Source organism: Colias philodice, chromosome 16, assembly GCF_061535455.1.
Source record: "Colias philodice isolate Cphi_HAF_F1 chromosome 16, ilColPhil1 Martin Lab GWU primary, whole genome shotgun sequence".
Taxonomy (NCBI): Eukaryota; Metazoa; Arthropoda; class Insecta; order Lepidoptera; family Pieridae; genus Colias; species Colias philodice.
Window position 1 is genome coordinate 607296 of NC_143101.1, and position 20409 is coordinate 627704.

At 34.1% G+C, this 20409-nt stretch overlaps 4 protein-coding genes across 4 annotated transcripts in view; 2 read left to right on the forward strand and 2 right to left on the reverse strand.

The window, feature by feature from the left end:
- LOC149481376 (uncharacterized) overlaps nucleotides 1–20409 on the forward strand; it is a 465629-nt gene that overhangs the window by 414992 nt on the left and 30228 nt on the right. The window lies entirely within an intron of this gene.
- Nucleotides 523–3914, reverse strand: LOC149481393 (pyroglutamyl-peptidase 1). The gene is made up of 3 exons (XM_089704958.1): nucleotides 3591–3914; nucleotides 1984–2222; nucleotides 523–1427 (listed from the first exon to the last, which is right to left on the reverse strand). Exons 1-3 carry the CDS (start codon nucleotides 3810–3812, stop codon nucleotides 1229–1231), a joined length of 660 nt encoding a protein of 219 aa, XP_089561084.1. The 5' UTR covers nucleotides 3813–3914; the 3' UTR covers nucleotides 523–1228.
- On the forward strand, nucleotides 4436–8172 carry LOC149481394 (dnaJ homolog subfamily C member 2). The gene is made up of 2 exons (XM_089705011.1): nucleotides 4436–5578; nucleotides 6849–8172. Exons 1-2 carry the CDS (start codon nucleotides 4709–4711, stop codon nucleotides 7827–7829), a joined length of 1851 nt encoding a protein of 616 aa, XP_089561137.1. The 5' UTR covers nucleotides 4436–4708; the 3' UTR covers nucleotides 7830–8172.
- LOC149481395 (uncharacterized) lies at nucleotides 17627–20217 on the reverse strand. The gene has a single exon (XM_089705023.1). It carries the CDS (start codon nucleotides 19880–19882, stop codon nucleotides 18596–18598), a length of 1287 nt encoding a protein of 428 aa, XP_089561149.1. The 5' UTR covers nucleotides 19883–20217; the 3' UTR covers nucleotides 17627–18595.

Below are 20409 nucleotides of genomic sequence, written 5' to 3' on the forward strand. Positions count from 1 at the left end.
GGAAGGCTATTAATATGTAGGCCAACTATAGGCTATAATATAAGACCAACAGGAGCAAAGCCACGTGGGTGACACCGCGGAGCGCAGCTAGTAAATTAGTAATTAGTAAAAAAAGCATGTTGTAAATGCACCGTTATATAAAACATCACGAAAGAATTTGCTCTTACTCTTTAGCTCTATTTTCGTTTCATGTAAATGCACCGTTACAAATACCTCGGAGATTCCTTTTAATTTCAATCCTTGGTGTATGAGGTAACAATTATTAAGAAACAGGATCATAGGAACAGAAATAGGTAATATAATATGTACCTACTAGTATTCGACTCGAAAAATTTGCATCAAAATAAGATCGAGATATTATAGTCATTTTTTTGACCGAACATATTTTTGCGGGTTTTCAAGAGACAAGAATTCGATTTTTGCGGGAAATTTGAAAATAACGAAAAAAACTTTATTAACCAACTGTTAGTAATTATTTTTAGAATTAAAAAAAAAGATATTAAATTAAAGAACTTGTTAAGATTTAAGACATTTATTTAAATCATTAAACAAAAATATACATAAGTTAATAAATAAAATAATATAGGTACACAAAGACAATCTTCCGTGCGCGTGTTTGTCCCTGAGCTCCTCCTAAATGGGTGCACAGATTTGAAATTTATTAAAATAAATGGAGTTTAGTAATATAACTGATAAATCGAATACTTATAATATTTTTTAATTGATCAATTCTTCAAAAAGTGTAGATATAAATAAAATAATAAATAAATAGCATTAATTAGCCAGAGCCTCATTGATTAATATTATTACAAAAGTAAAATTGATTATATGAAAAGCTATATGGAATGTATTAAAACATTAAGTACATTCTAAATATTATATTAATGTAATTCTTTGCATTAAAATGGTATAAAAATAGCCATAGTTCATTAACATTGTCACCTACATTTTTACAGATATTTTTAATCCAAATATTTGTTGATATTTGCTTAAATATAGCTGTTATTTTATACATAATACAGATAAAATAATACTTTACTGATACATACATAAATTTGTCTAATACATAATGTACTTATTTAATACAATTTTTGATACATCTACGAAAAATTTGACTGCTCTGAACGTCTGAAGTACCTTTGCATCATGTGGAGGCGAAATTAGAATTTTGAAATCAATAATGAATTAAAAGCGGCCAAAATTGTACCAAGAATTGAATTTATTCAAATCATAATTCGTTTTCGTCAGCTTTCTTCTCTAATCTCTGGTCTGTAATTTTCACTTGTTCTAGACACAAATCTAGGATTCTCTCTAGAGCCCGCGCGGTTTGTTCTGAGCTGTATATTTTTAAGTCTGGTACGTGAACAAATATCGTACGAGTGTTGTCGACACTTAGCGATGTGTAGTAGATGTATTCACAGAGGTACCTGAAAATAAAGGATTTTTTTTATAAGTAGGAATATTTTTTTTTAGGTTTAAGTATAACATTAGCTAGCTAAGCATAGAAATTTTTTATGGTAAGGCGTGATACGAATCCGCGTACTTTGCCGTACTGTGGCGACGCTCTAGACCGGTTTGTTTTTTTTTTTCAAAAAAGTCGAAATAATATTTGATTAAAATTTAATATGTAGAGGTATTTTGAATTCGGGTTTAAGGGGACATACCCATACTACGTGACCTAAAAATTAAAATAAAATTAAAATTATTTATCGACTACCTTAACACATGAATATATTTTAGGAACACAGATACAAGTAAGATCCAAGTAGGTAAAAATAAACAGCAGTTGTTATGTGCTATCTTATCTTAGTGCAGTGTCTATATAATATGAGAAACAATAGATGCAAATAGATGCATGCATTTATTGTTATATAGGTAATCATATTTATATTAGACAAGTAAATTGTACTGATTGTCGTTATAAAATAAAAATGTTCTTAGTTGTTTTTAACTATATGATTAATCCATTACAAAAATACACACCTTCCCGCATCTAAAGACGTGACAGCTTTAGTACCTTCCGGAGGATCATTATCGTTAAAATCACTGCATATTTTCTCAATATCCAGCTTGCTGTGGATCCGTATTGCGCCGTCGGCACTGCAAGTGTGGTCCGCGGGACATTTGTCGAAGTAGTCTAACTTTTGATACCCTTTCCTGTGGGCTTGTTTCTCTAATGTTACTTCCTTGGCTATTGATGATACACCTACATGGATCACTAGCTAGAAAGATATAACTATTTTAATGGTACAAATTAAAGATATCATCATAGCATGTACCTACTTACATAAGCATTATTATTTTTATTTAATTTTAAAGTTATATGAATGGTGGTCTTTGATGGTGGTTCCTTAAAAAGAATCTGATTTAATACTTATAGGTTTTTAATTGATGCTTATATTTTTAATTCAAATTGAACCCAAAATTTGAGTGATTAAGAATACATAGAGATTTAGAATAATTTTTTTTTTTTTTTCAATTAAAAGATGAATTAAAATATGTCAATGGAGGGAAGCACTTTAGAATAGGTAACACCTCAAAACGGATAGAGGGGCTGGGGGAGGGGGAGGGGGGAGGGGTAAACCCCCCCCTGTGAAGGGGGGGCGCGGAGCCCCCCCCTTTATTTTATATTAATTTTTTTAGTTTGAGGTTAATTTCACACTTTAAAGTACCAATTTAGTGTAGGTTACACCTCAAAAGTTTAAACCTACGTAGTTTTTTTTTTGTTTGAGTGGGAATCGCCCTAAAGTCGCTTCTGGCACTCGCCGGCCGCTGCCGCGGCACGCTCGCTTCGCTCGCTCGGCTCGTGCGGCAGTTCAAGAGTTAACCTAACACGCTCGTCGCTTCGCTCCTCGCTAGGTACCTATTTGAATACTAAAAGTAAAAGTTAATCGTTTTTAAACTGAAGCAAGTGAGCTATAAAAAAAAACATTAAAATGTATCATTTATACTCTATGATAAGCTAGTATATTGCACGCCTCATAAGCGAAGCGTTGAGGTGGGTACTACTGTCACTTCGCGCAAAACATCTGATTTTTCAAACTTAAAATGTCTTTATGTATCATACATTGCACTTGTAAGATAATACATACACACACATATTAAGAAAAAACACTATTTTTAACGTTCATGATATTTTTGATGTCACTTTGTGCACTTTTGGATTTTCCAAATTATTTTTGTATTGCTAATCTGCGATCTGCGTCATATTAACTAATCTGTGGCTTGTGCCTTGTTGCGAATACAAAATAATCAGGGAACGATTTTTGGCTATGCTAAATTGTTAAAATAATATTTTAACAAAATAAATTGTTGGAGGTTATATAACATTTTTTCAAAAAAATATATCTCAAAAACAAATGCACTCCGCACCTTGATATTTTGGTAAATGATACCTCTTAACCATACCTATCTACAAAAAAAATATCAATTTAAAATGAGGTGTTACTTATTCTAAAGCTGTGCCCAATGGAGCGTAAGTTATTAGTATATATTAAAATACTATAAAAATACAGGTCTTAAAGATAATTAGCAAAAATCTAAGATGTTTCGATAAATTAAAGTTGTTTTAAAAAGGTCGTGGTAGGTACCTTTGGTTCGTGTGTTTCCCAAAGCGCAGGTACGAATTCATCAACGTTCTCGTATGTTACAGGCATTTCGATTTGTACAAGTTCCACTTTATGTTTCTTTTCGATTTCGTCTTTATTCATAATTTTCACTGCTTCCCAACTTGCGTTTACTGGATGTTTTATGTACGGACCAAATCCAGTAATAAGCACAATTGGCTTAAATAAATAATCCATGTCAGTCATTTTGTGCGCTTACGGACTATTCTGTATAGATTCAGTTTAATACTGCTTAGTGCTTAACTACATCATTTCTCATAGTAAACTTGTTCAAAACAATGATGAATGATTTATTGAGGATTTATGTGATAACTGATAGTACCCGTATATATTATATTACTCTATGCTGATAGTAGTCAGCTGATTTTAATTTTGCAAAGTTGGTACTTTTGCGTTCCGTTTTACGACTTATATGGTCATGTCATGATAAAAATTAGTATATTTTACTGTGATATTTTATTATGAAGAAATAATACTGAGGGATAGGCTGTAATTTTAATGTGAAGAATGTAATGTAATGTTTAATAGAAAACAAATAAGATACCTGGAATCTTGCCTAAAAGGAATACGTTAGAAAACCGACCGTAAACCCGAACGTATTATAATTTACTGAGATCTGATTTGTCTGTTTGATCTGATAATTCACGAATGAATAAAATTGTCACAATATTCTAGTCTTTCTAGTATTTACTATTTATGAATCTATTATAAAAAATAGACTGTAAAATATTTGTATAATAATTAATATCTGTGCCAAAGTCCAATAGACATGACAGTTTCGAATTTCGATATGTTTTAAGTTATCTGTATTAGTAACGAAAAAGAAGAATATGTCATGTGGATTGTGGAGTCAAAGACTGTCAGAAAATGAAACATAGCCTTTAATTCATTAAATATAACGTGTTCTGAGATTATAAATATAATGTTATTATAGTAATAACTGCACACCAGTATATTTATTTTATTTTTTCAATCGTTTTAAAGATTTAGAGAAAAAAGACCTACCCAATCGTCCGCTTTAATTCGTCTTGATAGGTTATGTTAGTGAAGATTGCCAAGTTCATTAATAAATTTAACATAAAATGACGGAGGGAGAAGCTTCAAATAGCGGCCGAGTGGTCGCAATACCTTGGCCTTTCTTGAAAAGAAAAGTTGAATGTGCTGGTGCTGCTTTTTTACGTTATTATAGCATTAAATGCCACGGTGAGGACACTTCGTTGGAAACATCTGCTTCTAATGATAAGGCTGAAGAAGTCGTGTTCGAGGACGACGTCGAATACTTACGTAGCTTAGACCCTAAGGAATGGAAGAAACAAGACCACTATGCTGTACTCGGTATGAAAGATTTACGATTCCAGGCCACCGACGATGACATAAAACGTGCCTATCGTCAAAAAGTACTAAAGCACCACCCGGATAAGCGTAAGGCTCAGGGCGAGGAGATTCGTAGCGACGACGACTACTTTACGTGCATAACAAAAGCTTACGAGATCCTTGGTACACCTAAAAATAGACGATCATTTGACTCTGTCGACCCTACATTCGATGACTCCGTACCAACCACTACTGACATAAAGAAGGATGGTTTTTTCAAAACTTTCGGAAAATATTTTAAAACTAATGCAAGGTGGTCAGAAAAAAGGAATGTCCCGCTATTGGGAGATGAGAATAGTTCAAGGGAGTTTGTGGAAAAGTTCTACGCCTTTTGGTATGAGTTTGATTCGTGGCGTGAATTCTCCTACATGGATGAAGAAGAAAAGGAGAAGGGTAGTGACCGGGAGGAAAGGAGGTGGATAGAAAAGCAAAACAAAGCGGCTCGAGCCAAGCTAAAAAAGGAAGAAATGGCCAGAATCAGGAGTCTTGTGGATTTAGCATATGCCAACGACCCTAGGATACAGAAGTTCAAGCAAGAAGACAAGGATAAGAAGTTAGCTGCTAAACGCGCCAGACAGGTAACTTCAATAGTTGAATTTAAGTTTTGCCTTGCTTTTATGTAAATTATAATTTTTGTCACCACACTTATTTAGAAACATCTATTCACATATTTTATCATAGATTAGCTTTCTGCCTGCAAGCAAAGCCCACATAGTTCCGATTCCTATGGGTTTTGTTTTATTAGTAGGGTTTAATGATTAGATATAATTAAATGAAGTAGACATAAAACATAGAAGGGAATTTGTATTTCTGCATGTCATGGAAACTTTATAAGATTATCAAGGCCACATTAAGTTGTGTGTTTCAATCATATTGTTCAAACATGATGTTATATCATTCAATCTTATACAGTAGAACCCCGTTAAGTCGAACCTCGATAAGTCAAAAACCTCCAAATCTCGAAAAAATGTTTTGTTCCCTTCCCTTCAAACACCAAAACCTCCATTACTTGAAATCTCTACCCTCTGTTAGTCGAAATAATCACCGAGTCCCTCCAAGCCATTTTGGTACATATTTTCACTCTATAACTCGAAAAATTAAATTTGACCTCTGTATGTCGAACATAGCAACGTTTTATTTTATTTTACAACCTTTACAACTTGATCATTAGAAATTTATTACCGCTATTGTTCGAACAAAAATAAGTTACCGACTTTAAGATCGTGCCGACAATGTAAGTACACTATTGTTTCATAGAAAACATTTTAGGAGTTAATGATAATAAATCTATGACTCACGTAAACACGTGTTTGCTTGATTGGTGTCAGGTGTTCAAAATCCTCCATAAGTTGAAAACTCTATAACTCGAATTTTTTGGCGTCTCCCTTGGTATTCGACTTATAGAGGTTCTACTGTATATTGCATTGTTTGACTTTTCACGCATACAGTTTATATCCAAATATTTGTAAAATCCTGAATAGTTTAATAGTTATTTAGCAACCATTTTGCACTTTCTGTTTTGTTTTGAAAATGTAGTACTAAGTTAATTTATAAATTCTACAATATTGGTTACATTCTTTGTATGCTAATAATCCATCAGGCCCCAGAATCACAGACACAATAGAAAAGCTATTGTGTGGTGGCCGGATCTGGCCGTTCGGGGCTCAATGGGTTAAATATGTAATGTAGTATAGTATACCAGAGGTAATAAAGTTCAAACCACATTTGTCATTTTTCGCCTTCAATCATTGTGTATAAAATATTTCCCAGTTACTATTTTATAGAGCTGTGAAATTAACATACGAAATTGCATATTTATTTATTCATAAACTTTTTTTCTACTTTCAGGATGCTGTACAAGCAAAGAAGGCAGAAGAAGAAAGATTGTTGAAAGAAGCCCAGCTGGCCAAGCAGAAAGCTGAAGAAGCCGAAAGGGCCAAAATTGAAGCCGCCAGAGCAGAGAGGGAACAGCAAAAGAAAAACCTCAGGAAGGAACGAAAATCCTTACGAGATTTGTGTAAAGCAAACAATTACTACGCTCAAAACGAAGAGGAAACTGTTAGTCATATGGCAGCTGTTGAAAAAATCTGCGAACTTATGAAATTGAACGAACTTCAAGACTTCATAAAGGAATTAGAAGCAAATGGCAGTAAGGCATTCATAAAAACAATGAAGGAAACAGAGGAGAAGTTAGAAGCCGAGAGAGTGGCGCTTTTCGAGAACAAGAAAGTGGAAGAACAGAAAGCTAAGAAGAGTGCTGCGTTAAAAGCGCCCATCGATTGGTCAGTTGAAATGACACAATTATTGATTAAAGCCGTAAATTTATTCCCCGCTGGTACTAATCAAAGGTGGGATGTGGTCGCCAATTTTCTCAATCAGCATGGAACGTTTACGGACGAAAGACGATTCAACGCTAAAGAAGTTTTAAATAAAGCTAAAGACTTGCAGAGTTCGGATTTCTCAAAGAGCAGCCTCAAGAAAGCAGCAAACGAAGAAGCGTTCGACCAATTCGAAAAGGATAAGAAGAAGCCAACAAACGTCATAGATGACAACAGTATATCGAAGAACGAAGCACCGAAACTCGTGAACGGAGTCGCTCCGAAAGTTAACGGAGATGTCAAAGTACCTAAAGAAGAGAAGGCGTGGACTAAAACTGAGCAGGAATTATTAGAGCAGGCCATCAAGACATTCCCTGTCAGTACTCCAGATCGATGGGACAAAATCGCCGACTGCATCCCAAACAGAAGTAAAAAAGATTGCATGAAACGATACAAGGAATTAGTCGAACTAGTTAAAGCTAAAAAACAAGCTGCCAATTTGGCAAAATAGCATTAAATTACGTTTAGTTCACTAACAAATTAATAAATTTATCTACATAATTGGAATGGCCTTCTATTATTGTGAGAAATTCTAGTATCAAAATTACCCTTATATAGTTTTTATTGACCACAGATTACAAATAGAAGAGATTTTTGGAATTGGATCGAAAATTACAGCTTTTTGTGTAACAATAGTTTTAGTTTTCACTCTGACTAGTTTGAAATTTTATTAAGTGAACCTATGTATGTATTTGCAGTAACTAGTGATGAAGTACATTGTATGTATTAAATAAGGTTTTTTACCTAGCAATTATGTTACCTTTTTATTAAAAATCACCATAATTTATTTTGTACATGTGGTTTTAATTTTCTGAAACAATACAATAGTACAATAGAAAACCATTTTATGATCACGCCATACATTCATTTTACAATTAATTCACTCACTATATTATATGTACTTAGTATATTTTGTTATATTAGTTTATTTTTTTTTACATTGAGGTGATTGAGACTTGATAATCATAAAAATCGAACTTAAAACTTCATGAGCCTCAATTTATTTTTCCTCATATCACGAATTTAAACTATGTTGTTTGTTACTTTTTAAAGTGTTTCCTATTAAATTATGATACATATAATGAAGTAATTATAAATAGTTAAAACTAAACAGTAACTAACTTAACTCCTAAGCGGCTGGACTGATCTTAATGAAATTTTTTTGTGTCGACTTCAAGGAGATACAAATATGTAGGAAACGGCGAGACTAATAAGGGCGTTTGTCCACTACAAGGAATTTTACGGTCCGGCATTCCGATTTTTTACGGTCCGGTATGGCACGCCATTAATCTATATACTGGCTTGTGCACTATACGTAATTTTACTGTCCGACATTTTACTTTTCCCTATTCCGGATGGTTTTTTGTGTCTACGAGTCGCTGTAGGTATAATTGTTTTCGAATGCCCACTTGCTTGGATTTTACTGTTTTTACTGCATATGCCAATTGAAAGCAAGCTCTTGTTTTACTTTCTTTTAGTTGGCAATGAGATTTGAGAAGTCGGTATTGTTATTTTATATACATTGACCTATAATTATTATCTAAGTAAGTGTTGATAAGTTAAAGTTCAAGTGGGAATAGCTTTAGCTCCTCGTCACCGATTAAAATAAATAAGTGAAACACGCATTTTAAATCTCTTACGGAACTTTACTTTTTATTATAACGAAATAATATAATATTTCACCTTCTATATTTTTTACTCGTTTCTTGTAAAATGCAAAAACAATCATTTATGATAGCATTATACCGCCAAACTTCCTTGAACTGTACCGCACTGATCCGAGTAAAGACGGACAGGTGCACAAGCAATTCATCGGTTTTTTCATGCCACACCGGACCGTAAAAAATCGGAATGCCGGACAGTAAAATTCCTTGTAGTGCACAAGCGCCCTAATAGTGTTGCAGAAGAATTTTCGCTGAGTCAGTTAACTAGTTACATTTACTACACATTGGTGTGCAGCCTACACATAAAACTGAAAGAATAGAATAAATCCGATCGCTCTGGCGGGTCACGGGTGGCTGAGTTGGTCAAGCGTCGCCCCATATTGGCGTGAAAGGATGCGGGTTCGAGTCCCGCCTCGTTATCGATTTTTTTCTATTCTTTATAAATTTAGTTACATTTAATATTCTGGTGTAGAGTGACCCTAAACAGAACAATTAGCAGTAATAGGGCAGCGTTTCACTACAAAGTATAAAACAAAGTCGCTTTCTCCGGTCCTCCATCAAACGAAGATTTTAGTAAACTAAGTAGTTAGGTATATAACTTGTATACAGGGTGTCCCGTAAGTAGTGGACCAACGGGTTAAGGGGAGTAGAGGGACTTATTATCTAACAAAAATACTAAAATTTATTGTCCTAAACCATAAAGTTTTTGATTTATGCTTTATTTTCAAAATTTGATAAAAATATCATCCACGTAAGCTTAATATGAACTTTTACCATTTCTGTTTTTATTTTATTCTTATTTTTTTGTTCAAGGTTGTTAAGAATACGTAAGTCTTCCTAATTAAAATGATACTCATGCATAATTAACAACAACAACAAAATTAGACCAAAAAATAGGTAAAATTTTACGTTTTAAAAATTTACGGACTGAAGTTTGAACAAAGCTGGTGTAAAAAAAATGTATGGGGACCCTGTGAAACTTTATTTTAAAAACTTCTACATCTCATACAAATTACAAAAAGGTATAATTGTGTGGTATAAAGTATTTAAAAAAATGTTAAATTGGCGTACAACATTCAAATTAGAAATTATCAGGTAGTCAACTCATTAAGTTATTCCGAGAATTATTGCCTTTATGGGCGCGCGCTGGAATTCTTTTGTATTGTTTCTGGCCAATCATAGACGATACTTGAACCCACTATTATTTTCTTTGACTTTCAACTATTTCAGTGACTTGCTTATAGCTCGGAACTACACGCGTGTTTAGCTTGAATCCGTCATTACGATATTATTCTTTGTTGAAGTGCGCTTGAATTGGACACTGATTTTTGCTTGTGATTTGGATGTTGTTCGACTTTGGTTTTTTGAAGGAAAATTCCTAATACATACACTCCACGTGAATATGCAGAAAAATGTTTTTTATTTATGGACTCAGTGATGGAAATGCTCGACAAGCAGTACGTGTTTATCGTGAGCGTTATCCTAATCGGGATTGCTATCCTGATAACCGATTTTTTCTCAGAGTAAATAACGCATACCATGAAGGTCGTATTCCTGGAATTAGAAATCGAATAGGAAGACCTAGATCAGCCGATGATCGTCTAATATTGACAGAAGTAGAAGAAGATTCTTCAACTAGAACTCGCCGTATTGCTAGACGCACTGGTGTACCAAGAAGTACAGTGCATCGCATATTGAAGAGAAGTGATTTGCACCCGTATCATGTACGAGTGAGCAAGCATTAATACCAGGTGATTATCAACGACGAATTAATTTTTGTCGAGAGATGCTTGATGCTTGGATCAAATTTTTTTTAACTCAATAATTTTTTTAACATTTCTGCATATTCACGTGGAGTGTATGTATTAGGCAATTTCCTTCAAAAAACTAAAGTCGAACAATATCCAAATCACAACAAAATCCGTGTCCAATTCAAGCGCACTTCAACAAAGAATAATATCGTAATGACGGATTCAAGCTAAACACGCGTGTAGTTCCGAGCTATAAGCAAGTCACTAAAATAGTTGAAAGTCAAAGAAAATAATAGTGGGTTCAAGTATCGTCTATGATTGGCCAGAAACAATACAAAAGAATTCCAGCGCGCGCCCATAAAGGCAATAATTCTCGGAATAACTTAATGAGTTGACTACCTGATAATTTCTAATTTGAATGTTGTACGCCAATTTAACATTTTTTTAAATACTTTATACCACACAATTATACCTTTTTGTAATTTGTATGAGATGTAGAAGTTTTTAAAATAAAGTTTCACAGGGTCCCCATACATTTTTTTTACACCAGCTTTGTTCAAACTTCAGTCCGTAAATTTATAAACCTAAAATTTTACCTATTTTTTGGTCTAATTTTGTTGTTGTTGTTAATTATGCATGAGTATCATTTTAATTAGGAAGACTTACGTATTCTTAACAACCTTGAACAAAAAAATAAGAATAAAATAAAAACAGAAATGGTAAAAGTTCATATTAAGCTTACGTGGATGATATTTTTATCAAATTTTGAAAATAAAGCATAAATCAAAAACTTTATGGTTTAGGACAATAAATTTTAGTATTTTTGTTAGATAATAAGTCCCTCTACTCCCCTTAACCCGTTGGTCCACTACTTACGGGACACCCTGTATAATTTCAAATTTATAAAGTTTTATACAAAGCGAGCGAAGCCGCGCGCGGACAGCTAGATAAAATAATGTTAATTATCTCTTAATCGTAGCGTGTCATCAAATGTTGCTATACTAAACTATTAATAAATATTATTATAAATATTGCTATGAACTATCTAATAGACACTAAGATAACTTTGGCTAGTGCCCAGTTAGTACCAGAATATACAGGGTGTCCCACTGTTGGTATACTAAGCTCAAAGGAGGTTATAGTTTTGCATACGCTGAGTACGTAAAAAATAATTAAAAAATTCCAGACGCATTTTTTTTTTCAAATAGATGAATTCTTAAAACTCTATGTGTACACCCATAACAAGCGAGCCGCTCAACTTTGCCACCAGCACGTGAGCTATCGTTTAAGGTTATGTTTTCATAGATAAAATGCTCATATTAGAGAAGCGGTATATGCCGGCTGCGCGAAGCTAGAGAAGAAAACATGGATTTTCAGGAAAAATTTAGCAAAAAATTTTGGACGTAATTTTTTTCAAAAGTATTTTTTACGTGATCAGTGTATGCAAAACTACAAGTTCCTTCGCGCTTAGTATACCAATAGTGGGACACCCTGTATAATAATATGTTCTGTGGTTAGTACAGCTACTATCTATTGAGGAACAGCCTCAATTTTTCTTGAGTAGTAGGGGTATAAGAATCTGCAAAAAAAAAACGAGATAGTTATTTACTTAGCTCATTACTTTCTCCGCTGCCACGCTTATTTAAATAATTAATGACCCATAGGCCATTTTAATGTCCATGAACAAATTGTTTGTAATTTAAATTGATAGAAGTTTTACTTTTCCTTTCTTTATAATATTAAATGTGAAGATAAATTAAGTAGGTATCTACCAGCCGGTACCTACTTATATTTAGGAGGTAGGTATGGAGAAGTGATGGCTGTAACTGCTGGTCCGAATTGGAACATGTTTGTCTTTGTTAGAAAGTATTTCTTTAATTAGGTACATAAGCCAAAAGATAGTATTGTCGGAAAGTTTCAAAATTAGCTAAGTATTTTTGTAGAATACTCTAACTCTAATTAATACATACTATACTCCATACGACGTCTTCGTAGTTCGTACGAATCAATAATTAAAAAGCGAACATACGTGTTTCGCGTACTTACCTACAATCAGTACACAATAATTTATTCATTATTCATAATCACCATCCGCGTACATTGTTGGCAAACATATTGTCATTGACATGGACGTATAAAAAAAGACGGACGCCGTATTACGAACAAACAACGTGAAGCCACCATAGTAAGCTAGCGATCGCGTAAAGACAATAAACACGCACACACTCTCACCATAGTAAGCTAGTCGGCCGCCATTACGTCGTGAACTACCGACTGATTAACTGCGTCACTGTTTCACAAAAAATATTTAAAATGCCGTCTTGCGTGGTTAAATGGTGTCGCAACAGTACAATTTTAAATAACAAAACACAAGGGATTACATTCCACAGGGAAGCAAGTTATTTCTTTTATGTTTTAATGACAAAATTATTACGGCAAAATTTATAGAAAAAAATACAGCCGCCATTGTCATCAACACAGCTGTTGCCATGGCAACATGGCACACACGCATGGATGTTTCGCCGCCATTACTAGGCTTCACTCAATATTTAGGCGATATACCGTCCGTCTTTTTTTATACGTCCATGGTCATTGAATAAAATATTTCTCCTGCTTCTAATTGGCTCGTTAAGTATCGATTTTATGATTTTATTTAACTGATAAAGTAAGACCTTTGTAATAAATTGTCTAATTATTGATCGACGATCATTGTTCACATACAAGGTTCATCGAACTTGACCGATTACCTATAAATTATAATATTAAAATAATAGGTAACAAAATTACGTAAAACATAACATTTTCAAAATAATGAACAAGAGTGTATGCAAATGATTGTTCTCGTTTCCTGTAGGCCTTTTTTTTTTTTTTTTTTTTAGTGGGGAAATCTTGCATAGATACCCACGGCCTCCGGGGAAGAGGCCGTGGGTTATGTCGGATTCCTACCGACCAAAACCCCACTGTGTTCCGTCAAGCCGCATCAGCGACAGGGCCACGGGTATGTGTAGAATTCATCCGTGACTTTCCTGTAGGCCTGAGAACTTACAACTGGGTCGTTACGGAACAGTGCGTTTATGAAGATGTAATGTATTTTAGTGTCATTACCAGTAATTAATAGTCGAATTCTAAGCAAAGTGCACCAACACACATGTATTAGATAGGTACTTACCTACATTTATGCGATGAGTAGTGCCTATTGTACCTATTTATCGGAGAGCCTATTGCGATCACGAATCAATATTTAGTTTCTTTTTCTATATCTCGAAACAGCATTTAAGATACGAAATTGTGTTTCTTTGTTCATCTTTCTTTCACGTCGCAATCGAAAATGATAGGTATGATTTTTGTTTAGAGCTTTTTCAGAGCCTGGTCATATTAAAGCCTATAGAAACCTTTTCCCGCGGTGAAACATCAAATTCCCGTGGGAATATCCATTGACTACGCGTGCGAAGGTTCGAACTGTTTCCCCAATCACATACCTACTCCCTAAGTCCCTAATTATATGAGAAATCTTTTATACTAATATTATAAAACATGTATAAAACTGAAGAGTTCTTCAGATCTCAGGAACTACCTGGTCCGATTTGAAAAATTCTTTCGGTGTTAGATAGCCCATTTATCAAGGAAGGCTATATTTATTATCACTACGCTAAGACCAACAGAAGAGGAGCCATGCGAGTGAAATCGCGGAGCGCAGCTAGTAGTAAAATAAAAATATTTAAGTTAAGGTTTAGCTACTATTATGTATTCTCTTATAAAATTTTGAAGAATAGAAAAAATTCGATTACGATTGGGATCACGGGTGACCGAGTTGCTCATGCGCGCGTCGCCCCGGAATGGCGGAATGACGCGGGTTCGAAAATCGATGTGTTTGATGATCATGATGATGATGGTGATCGAACTTTTGAAATTCTTTAAAAATTTATAAAGCACTAGCGGTCCGCCCCGGCTTCGCCCGTGGTACTTACGTTTTCTCTACATAAAAACCATCCTCGTACTTCAAGGAATATAATAAAAAAAGAATTATCGAAATCGGTTCAGCTGTTCTCGAGTTATGCGCTTACCAACACATTTTGCGATTCATTTTTATATATAAGATTTAAATGCCATAAAACCAAAATATCAAATTCGAGGTCAATGTCTTGTATTCTCCAACCTAGAAATAAAATATGTTAATCAATAGTTAGGCAGCCCATAACAATTAATCTATACCTAGGTCATGATTTATTCAATCGTGATATACCAATAAATAGGTCAATGTCCAATAAATGGTGAACCTAATGAAGCCTACTAAGAGGTATTATAAATGCGAAAATTTGCATGTATGTTACTCCTTCACGCAAAAACTACGTAACCGATTTTCATGAAATTTGGTACACACATAGAGGGTAACTTGGATTAACACATAGGATAGGTTTTATCCCAGAAATCACAGGAACTGGAAATATGCGGGTTTTTCTTTGAAAACGCGGGCGAAGCCACGGGTGAAAAGCTAGTTAGGGAAGTATCTATACTTTATAAGGCATCAAATAATTAAAAGACAGAAATATAGTCCACAGGTGAAACCACGCAGTAAAGCTAGCTAGTAGCAGAAATTGAAATAAACACACAACATACAAAATTAAAAATACTGTATATTTAGGTGTCATGTACACATTCTTGAGTTTGGTTCGGTTCCATAAGGCACTGTAAAGGCCACATTGCGGTTAAAGCTTATCCTTAAACAATATCCTCTATGTAACCAGTTACCTACATGAAAAATGGGAAAGCTCATTCAATAGCTATTGGCATTGCAATTTTACGCATTATTTTTCGATTGCTTATAGTCTAGGTACCGAAAAATTGTAAGCAAAACTTTAAATTGTAAGCAGTAGTTAACTATATTACTGATCAAAAATTTTCGACAAATTACAATCTATCGATAAGGATTATAATCTAACTCTTTGGATTGTAATCTACTGGTGTTATCAATTTTATGGCGTCTAATATTTAAAGATACTCAAGTTCAACTCAACCCTTTGCAGATCATTGGTTACATAAAGGTACATTAGTATGTCAATAAATTCGAGAAGACCTTAACTAAATACAAAATATTCGAGATTATAATAAAATAAAATTAAAGCACCTCTTCAGGTATAAATATACAATCTAATACAGTATAGCTACCTTAAACCTAATGGATATATAAAAATCTGTTTATGAAATATTTGACGAGATACATTTTTTGAACCAATACTTTTTAGTTTCAAAACAAGAATTACAGTTATTATTGTGCAAAGTTAAAATAATGTTACCATAAAAGAAATTCAGTCTCTATAAAACTCATACCATCTTATTACAAAAAATTAAACAGGCAACAACCTGGTTTAAACTCAGATTAAGTCAAGGTTTAACTTTAGTACAGTGGTTTAAACTTTAAACCTTTCCTTATCTATCGTACTTGGCTATGGTTTAACGTTAAACATGTTTTTTAATAAAATTTTTACTTATATGTACCATGTTTTTAATATGTTTTAGACTCGATTTGTAGTTAGTCCGTTTTTAGGGTTCCGTAGCCAAAATGGCAAAAACGGAACCCTTAGGGCGTTTGTCCACTACAAGGAATTTTACGGTCCGGCATTCCGATTTTTTACGGTCCGGTATGGCACGCCATTAATCTAAATACTAGCTTGTGCACTATACGTAATTTTACTGTCCGACATTTTACTTTTCCCTATTCCGGATGGTTTTTTGTGTCTACGAGTCGCTGTAGGTATAATTGTTTTCGAATGCCCACTTGCTTGGATTTTACTGTTTTTACTGCATATGCCAATTAAAAGCAAGCTCTTGTTTTACTTTCTTTTAGTTGGCAATGAGATTTGAGAAGTCGGTATTGTTATTTTATATACATTGACCAAGCATTGACCTATAATTATTATCTAAGTAAGTGTTGGTAAGTTAAAGTTCAAGTGGGAATAGCTTTAGCTCCTCGTCACCGATTAAAATAAATAAGTGAAACACGCATTTTAAATCTCTTACGAAACTTTACTTTTTATTATAACGAAGTACATAATATAATATTTCACCTTCTATATTTTTTACTCGTTTCTTGTAAAATGCAAAAACAATCATTTATGATAGCATTATACCGCCAAACTTCCTTGAACTGTACCGCACTGATCCGAGTAAAGACGGACAGGTGCACAAGCAATTCATCGGTTTTTTCATGCTACACCGGACCGTAAAAAATCGGAATGCCGGACAGTAAAATTCCTTGTAGTGCACAAGCGCCCTTATAGTTTCGTCATGTCCGTCTGTCCGTCTGTCCGTCTGTCCGTCTGTCCGTCTGTCACAGCCGATTTACTCGGAAACTATAAGTACTACAGTGATGAAATTTGATGGGAATATGTGTTGTATGAACCGCTACAAAAATATGACACTAAATAGTAAAAAAAAGAATTGGGGGTGGGGCCCCCCATACATGTAACTGAGGGATGAAATTTTTTTTTTCGATGTACATACCCGTGTGGGGTATCAATGGAAAGGTCTTTTAAAATGATATAAAGTTTTCTAAAAAACATTTTTCTTAAAGTGAACGGTTTTTGAGATATCAGCTCTCAAAGTCGTAAAAAGTATGTCCCCCCCCCTCTATTTTTATAACTACGGGGTATAAAATTCTAAAAAAAATAGAGGTGATGCATGCTAATTAACTCTTTCAACGATTTTTGGTTTGATCAAAGTATCTCTTATAGTTTTTGAGATAGGTTGATTTAACTGTAATTTATTATATTTGCTGCTACGGAACCCTTTGTGCGCGAGCCCGACTCGCACTTGGCCGGTTTTTTATATTTGTAATAAGACAGTTAATGTTAAGTACAATCAAATGAATTTTTTTTTAAGACTAGTCATTAATTGACAATAATTGAGCATTTATAATTTATACTTATATTAAATCTAAATTAGAAAAAAAATTCACACATCAAATGAGAACACAGAATCAAGTTTTCCAATCAAAAGTAACAAATTTTCTTCTGGAAAATGTGATCTTGAACTTAAAATTAAATGATAAATAAATTTAATCACATGTTTGGAATGTTGATAATAATTAAGTAAACAAAAATTTAACAATGCAAAATTTGTATCAAATGGCCAAAATTATACATGTGCCCTGTGTTAATTATTAAGGACACGTTATCTTTTAAATATTTAAGTAAAATAACCTTAAAATAAGAAATTAATTGTTATTATCTAAATAAAAACCCTGGCTATACATAGCCTTAAAAAGTAACAAATCTTAATTCAAAATGGCTCATTGGTAAATATCCTGCAGGTACATCCACAGAGAATAGTAAAATAAAATAAATACTTAGAAAAATAACTAAATTCAATAAGAATATTTTAAAAAAAGTCCTTTAAAAAGTTTCTTGTTCCATTATTCAGATCTAATATGAAAAAATTGTGGAATTTTAACAGCCAGTTTTTAATGTGCAAATCATGCAATATTTAAAAAACTACATTTGTCTGGTTTTATGAAAAAAAAAAAGTTGATTAAATCAATTCAGTGGAGTGATGTCGAAGAAAATTATTTTTTATTGTTATAATCGAAAAAAATATAAACAAAAAATGTAATGCCTTGCTATGAACGTAAAATAAAATATTATAAATTAGTGTACTTTTGCTTTGCTTGTATATTCAGTTCAGACTTTCATATTTTTTCTAGATTCATTAACATAAGAATTAAAATGGCATTCATTAAATTATTATAAAAAAAATTGAATTCTTATTAGGAGAAAGTATGATATGAAATATATAAAACTAAATTTTTATTGTATTTTACAGCCCCGTCGCTTCTTATTTAAATCGGCTTGCTTGCTCTTTTTCTTAGCAAGTCCTTCTGCAGTTATATCAGATATAACGGATAATCGTTTGGAAGGGTCAGATTTATCGTAACCCATTCTTGGGGGTGGCACATTCATGTCTGAAGGGAACGCTGAGCTATATAAGTTATTGTTTTCACTTACACTGTGAGGCATCGATGAGTGTGCATCGTTGTCTGAAAGAATATTATCTGTAGGGTAGTGAGAAGCTGGTCTAATGCTCACTGGGTCCGGAAATCTCGGCTTTTTGCTGGTGGTTGGAGGTGGTGGTGGCTGCCGATGATGTATAGACGTATTGAGATTCACAGGAGGCTTAGATTCAAAAGATCTGGAATGGTTGTGTGAAATGTTCAGATTCGAGCTAGAAGTTCCAGGTTCTTGTGCGTAATACTGTTTTGATATTTCTTTAGACTGTAAGGCACTGGCTTTTGATTGTATACATTCCTTTTCAAACGGTTCAACATAATTGAGGTCAGAGTCAACTGATTTGCATAATCGTATACCATTCTGGCGTATCATGTCTCTGGGATTACTGTAAGCATCACAGAGCATTGTTTGAGGTGGTTCTGGGGGTATTTCTCTCTGCGCCAATCTCTGTTGTTTCTTCAAGAGTGCTTTTTGTCGTGCTTTCTCTTTTGCTCTTTGTAGTTTCTTATATTCCCTCTCCTGTAAGAGGCGCGCGAGCTCGCCGTCTTGCGCTTCGACTGCGCATTTCATGTCCGCTAGTATCGCCTCATTACCCTCAACTTCATGACTTAATTGTCTGGCTAAACGAGCATCTCGCTCTTCCTGTTCTAGCCTTCGCCTCATTTCTTCAAGTTCAGAGGCACATAGACCCAATTCGTCAGGGTTAATGTCAGGAGGCGGAGGCGCTGGTGTTGCTTTCGACGAACTGGGCTGGACAAGCATTTCAGGATTATGTACGCGTCGTTGTCGTCTTATATTGATTTCAGCCATTTCTCGCGCTATTTCTGCGTCTATCTCCGCTTGTCGACGGCGCGCGAGTTCGCGCAATTGTACTTCGTGTTCGATATCCCTCTGTTCGTTTAAAGCTACTGGGAAGTCTTCACGTATCTGTTGATTGCGATACCTGTTTTCACAGAGATGCGACGAAATCTCACGGTCTTGGAGGCGATGAGCCAGCGCGCCGTCAGCTCGCACCAACCATTGCTCTCGCAAATCTGTTACGTGCCCCATCTTGGGCATTGTATCACGAGGTTGAAATCCCGACATATGTATTACAAAGTATATTTAATCTATTTCCCAATCAAACAACTTTTGATTTAGTATAGAACCACGTTTGTGACAATTAAGTCTTTATTACACATCCGAAATTGATGACGGCATACCTAGTCGAAGTATACCTTTCACAATAAACTTTCTTCACGTTCCATGAGAATAACTGAATAGTTTTTACGTTTCACAGCGGATTCTTAGTGAACAATAGCATTGATAATCTACATAATTAATTACAGAACTTGCACCTTGTTGTACGACTACAACTTATTTCCACCCCTCTACATAACAAACTTTGGAATTTTTGACATGTATAGGCATGACAGGTGGATTCCACATAGTGATGTTCTATAACAATAATGAATTGTCTATGGTTGGTATCGATTAAATGAATCGACTTAAATTAGTTACGTACTTTAGACAAAAAAGAAGAAGTTACGTACTTTTACTTTAATCGATTCTGTAAGATATTTTTATTTGCAACATTGCTTGAGATTTGAATACAAAATAAATAATTTAATTCA

Bases quoted from the DNA above. Each gene is read 5' to 3' on its own strand.
- LOC149481393 (XM_089704958.1), bottom strand. From the start codon at position 3,812: ATGACTGACATGGATTATTTATTTAAGCCAATTGTGCTTATTACTGGA. The intron at 2,223-3,590 runs GTACCTACCACG...ATATCTTTCTAG, and splicing joins GGGAAACACACGAACCAAAG to CTAGTGATCCATGTAGGTGT. The intron at 1,428-1,983 runs GTGTGTATTTTT...CTTTATTTTCAG, and splicing joins ACGTCTTTAGATGCGGGAAG to GTACCTCTGTGAATACATCT.
- LOC149481394 (XM_089705011.1), top strand. From the start codon at position 4,709: ATGACGGAGGGAGAAGCTTCAAATAGCGGCCGAGTGGTCGCAATACCT. The intron at 5,579-6,848 runs GTAACTTCAATA...TTCTACTTTCAG, and splicing joins CTGCTAAACGCGCCAGACAG to GATGCTGTACAAGCAAAGAA.
- LOC149481395 (XM_089705023.1), bottom strand. From the start codon at position 19,882: ATGTCGGGATTTCAACCTCGTGATACAATGCCCAAGATGGGGCACGTA.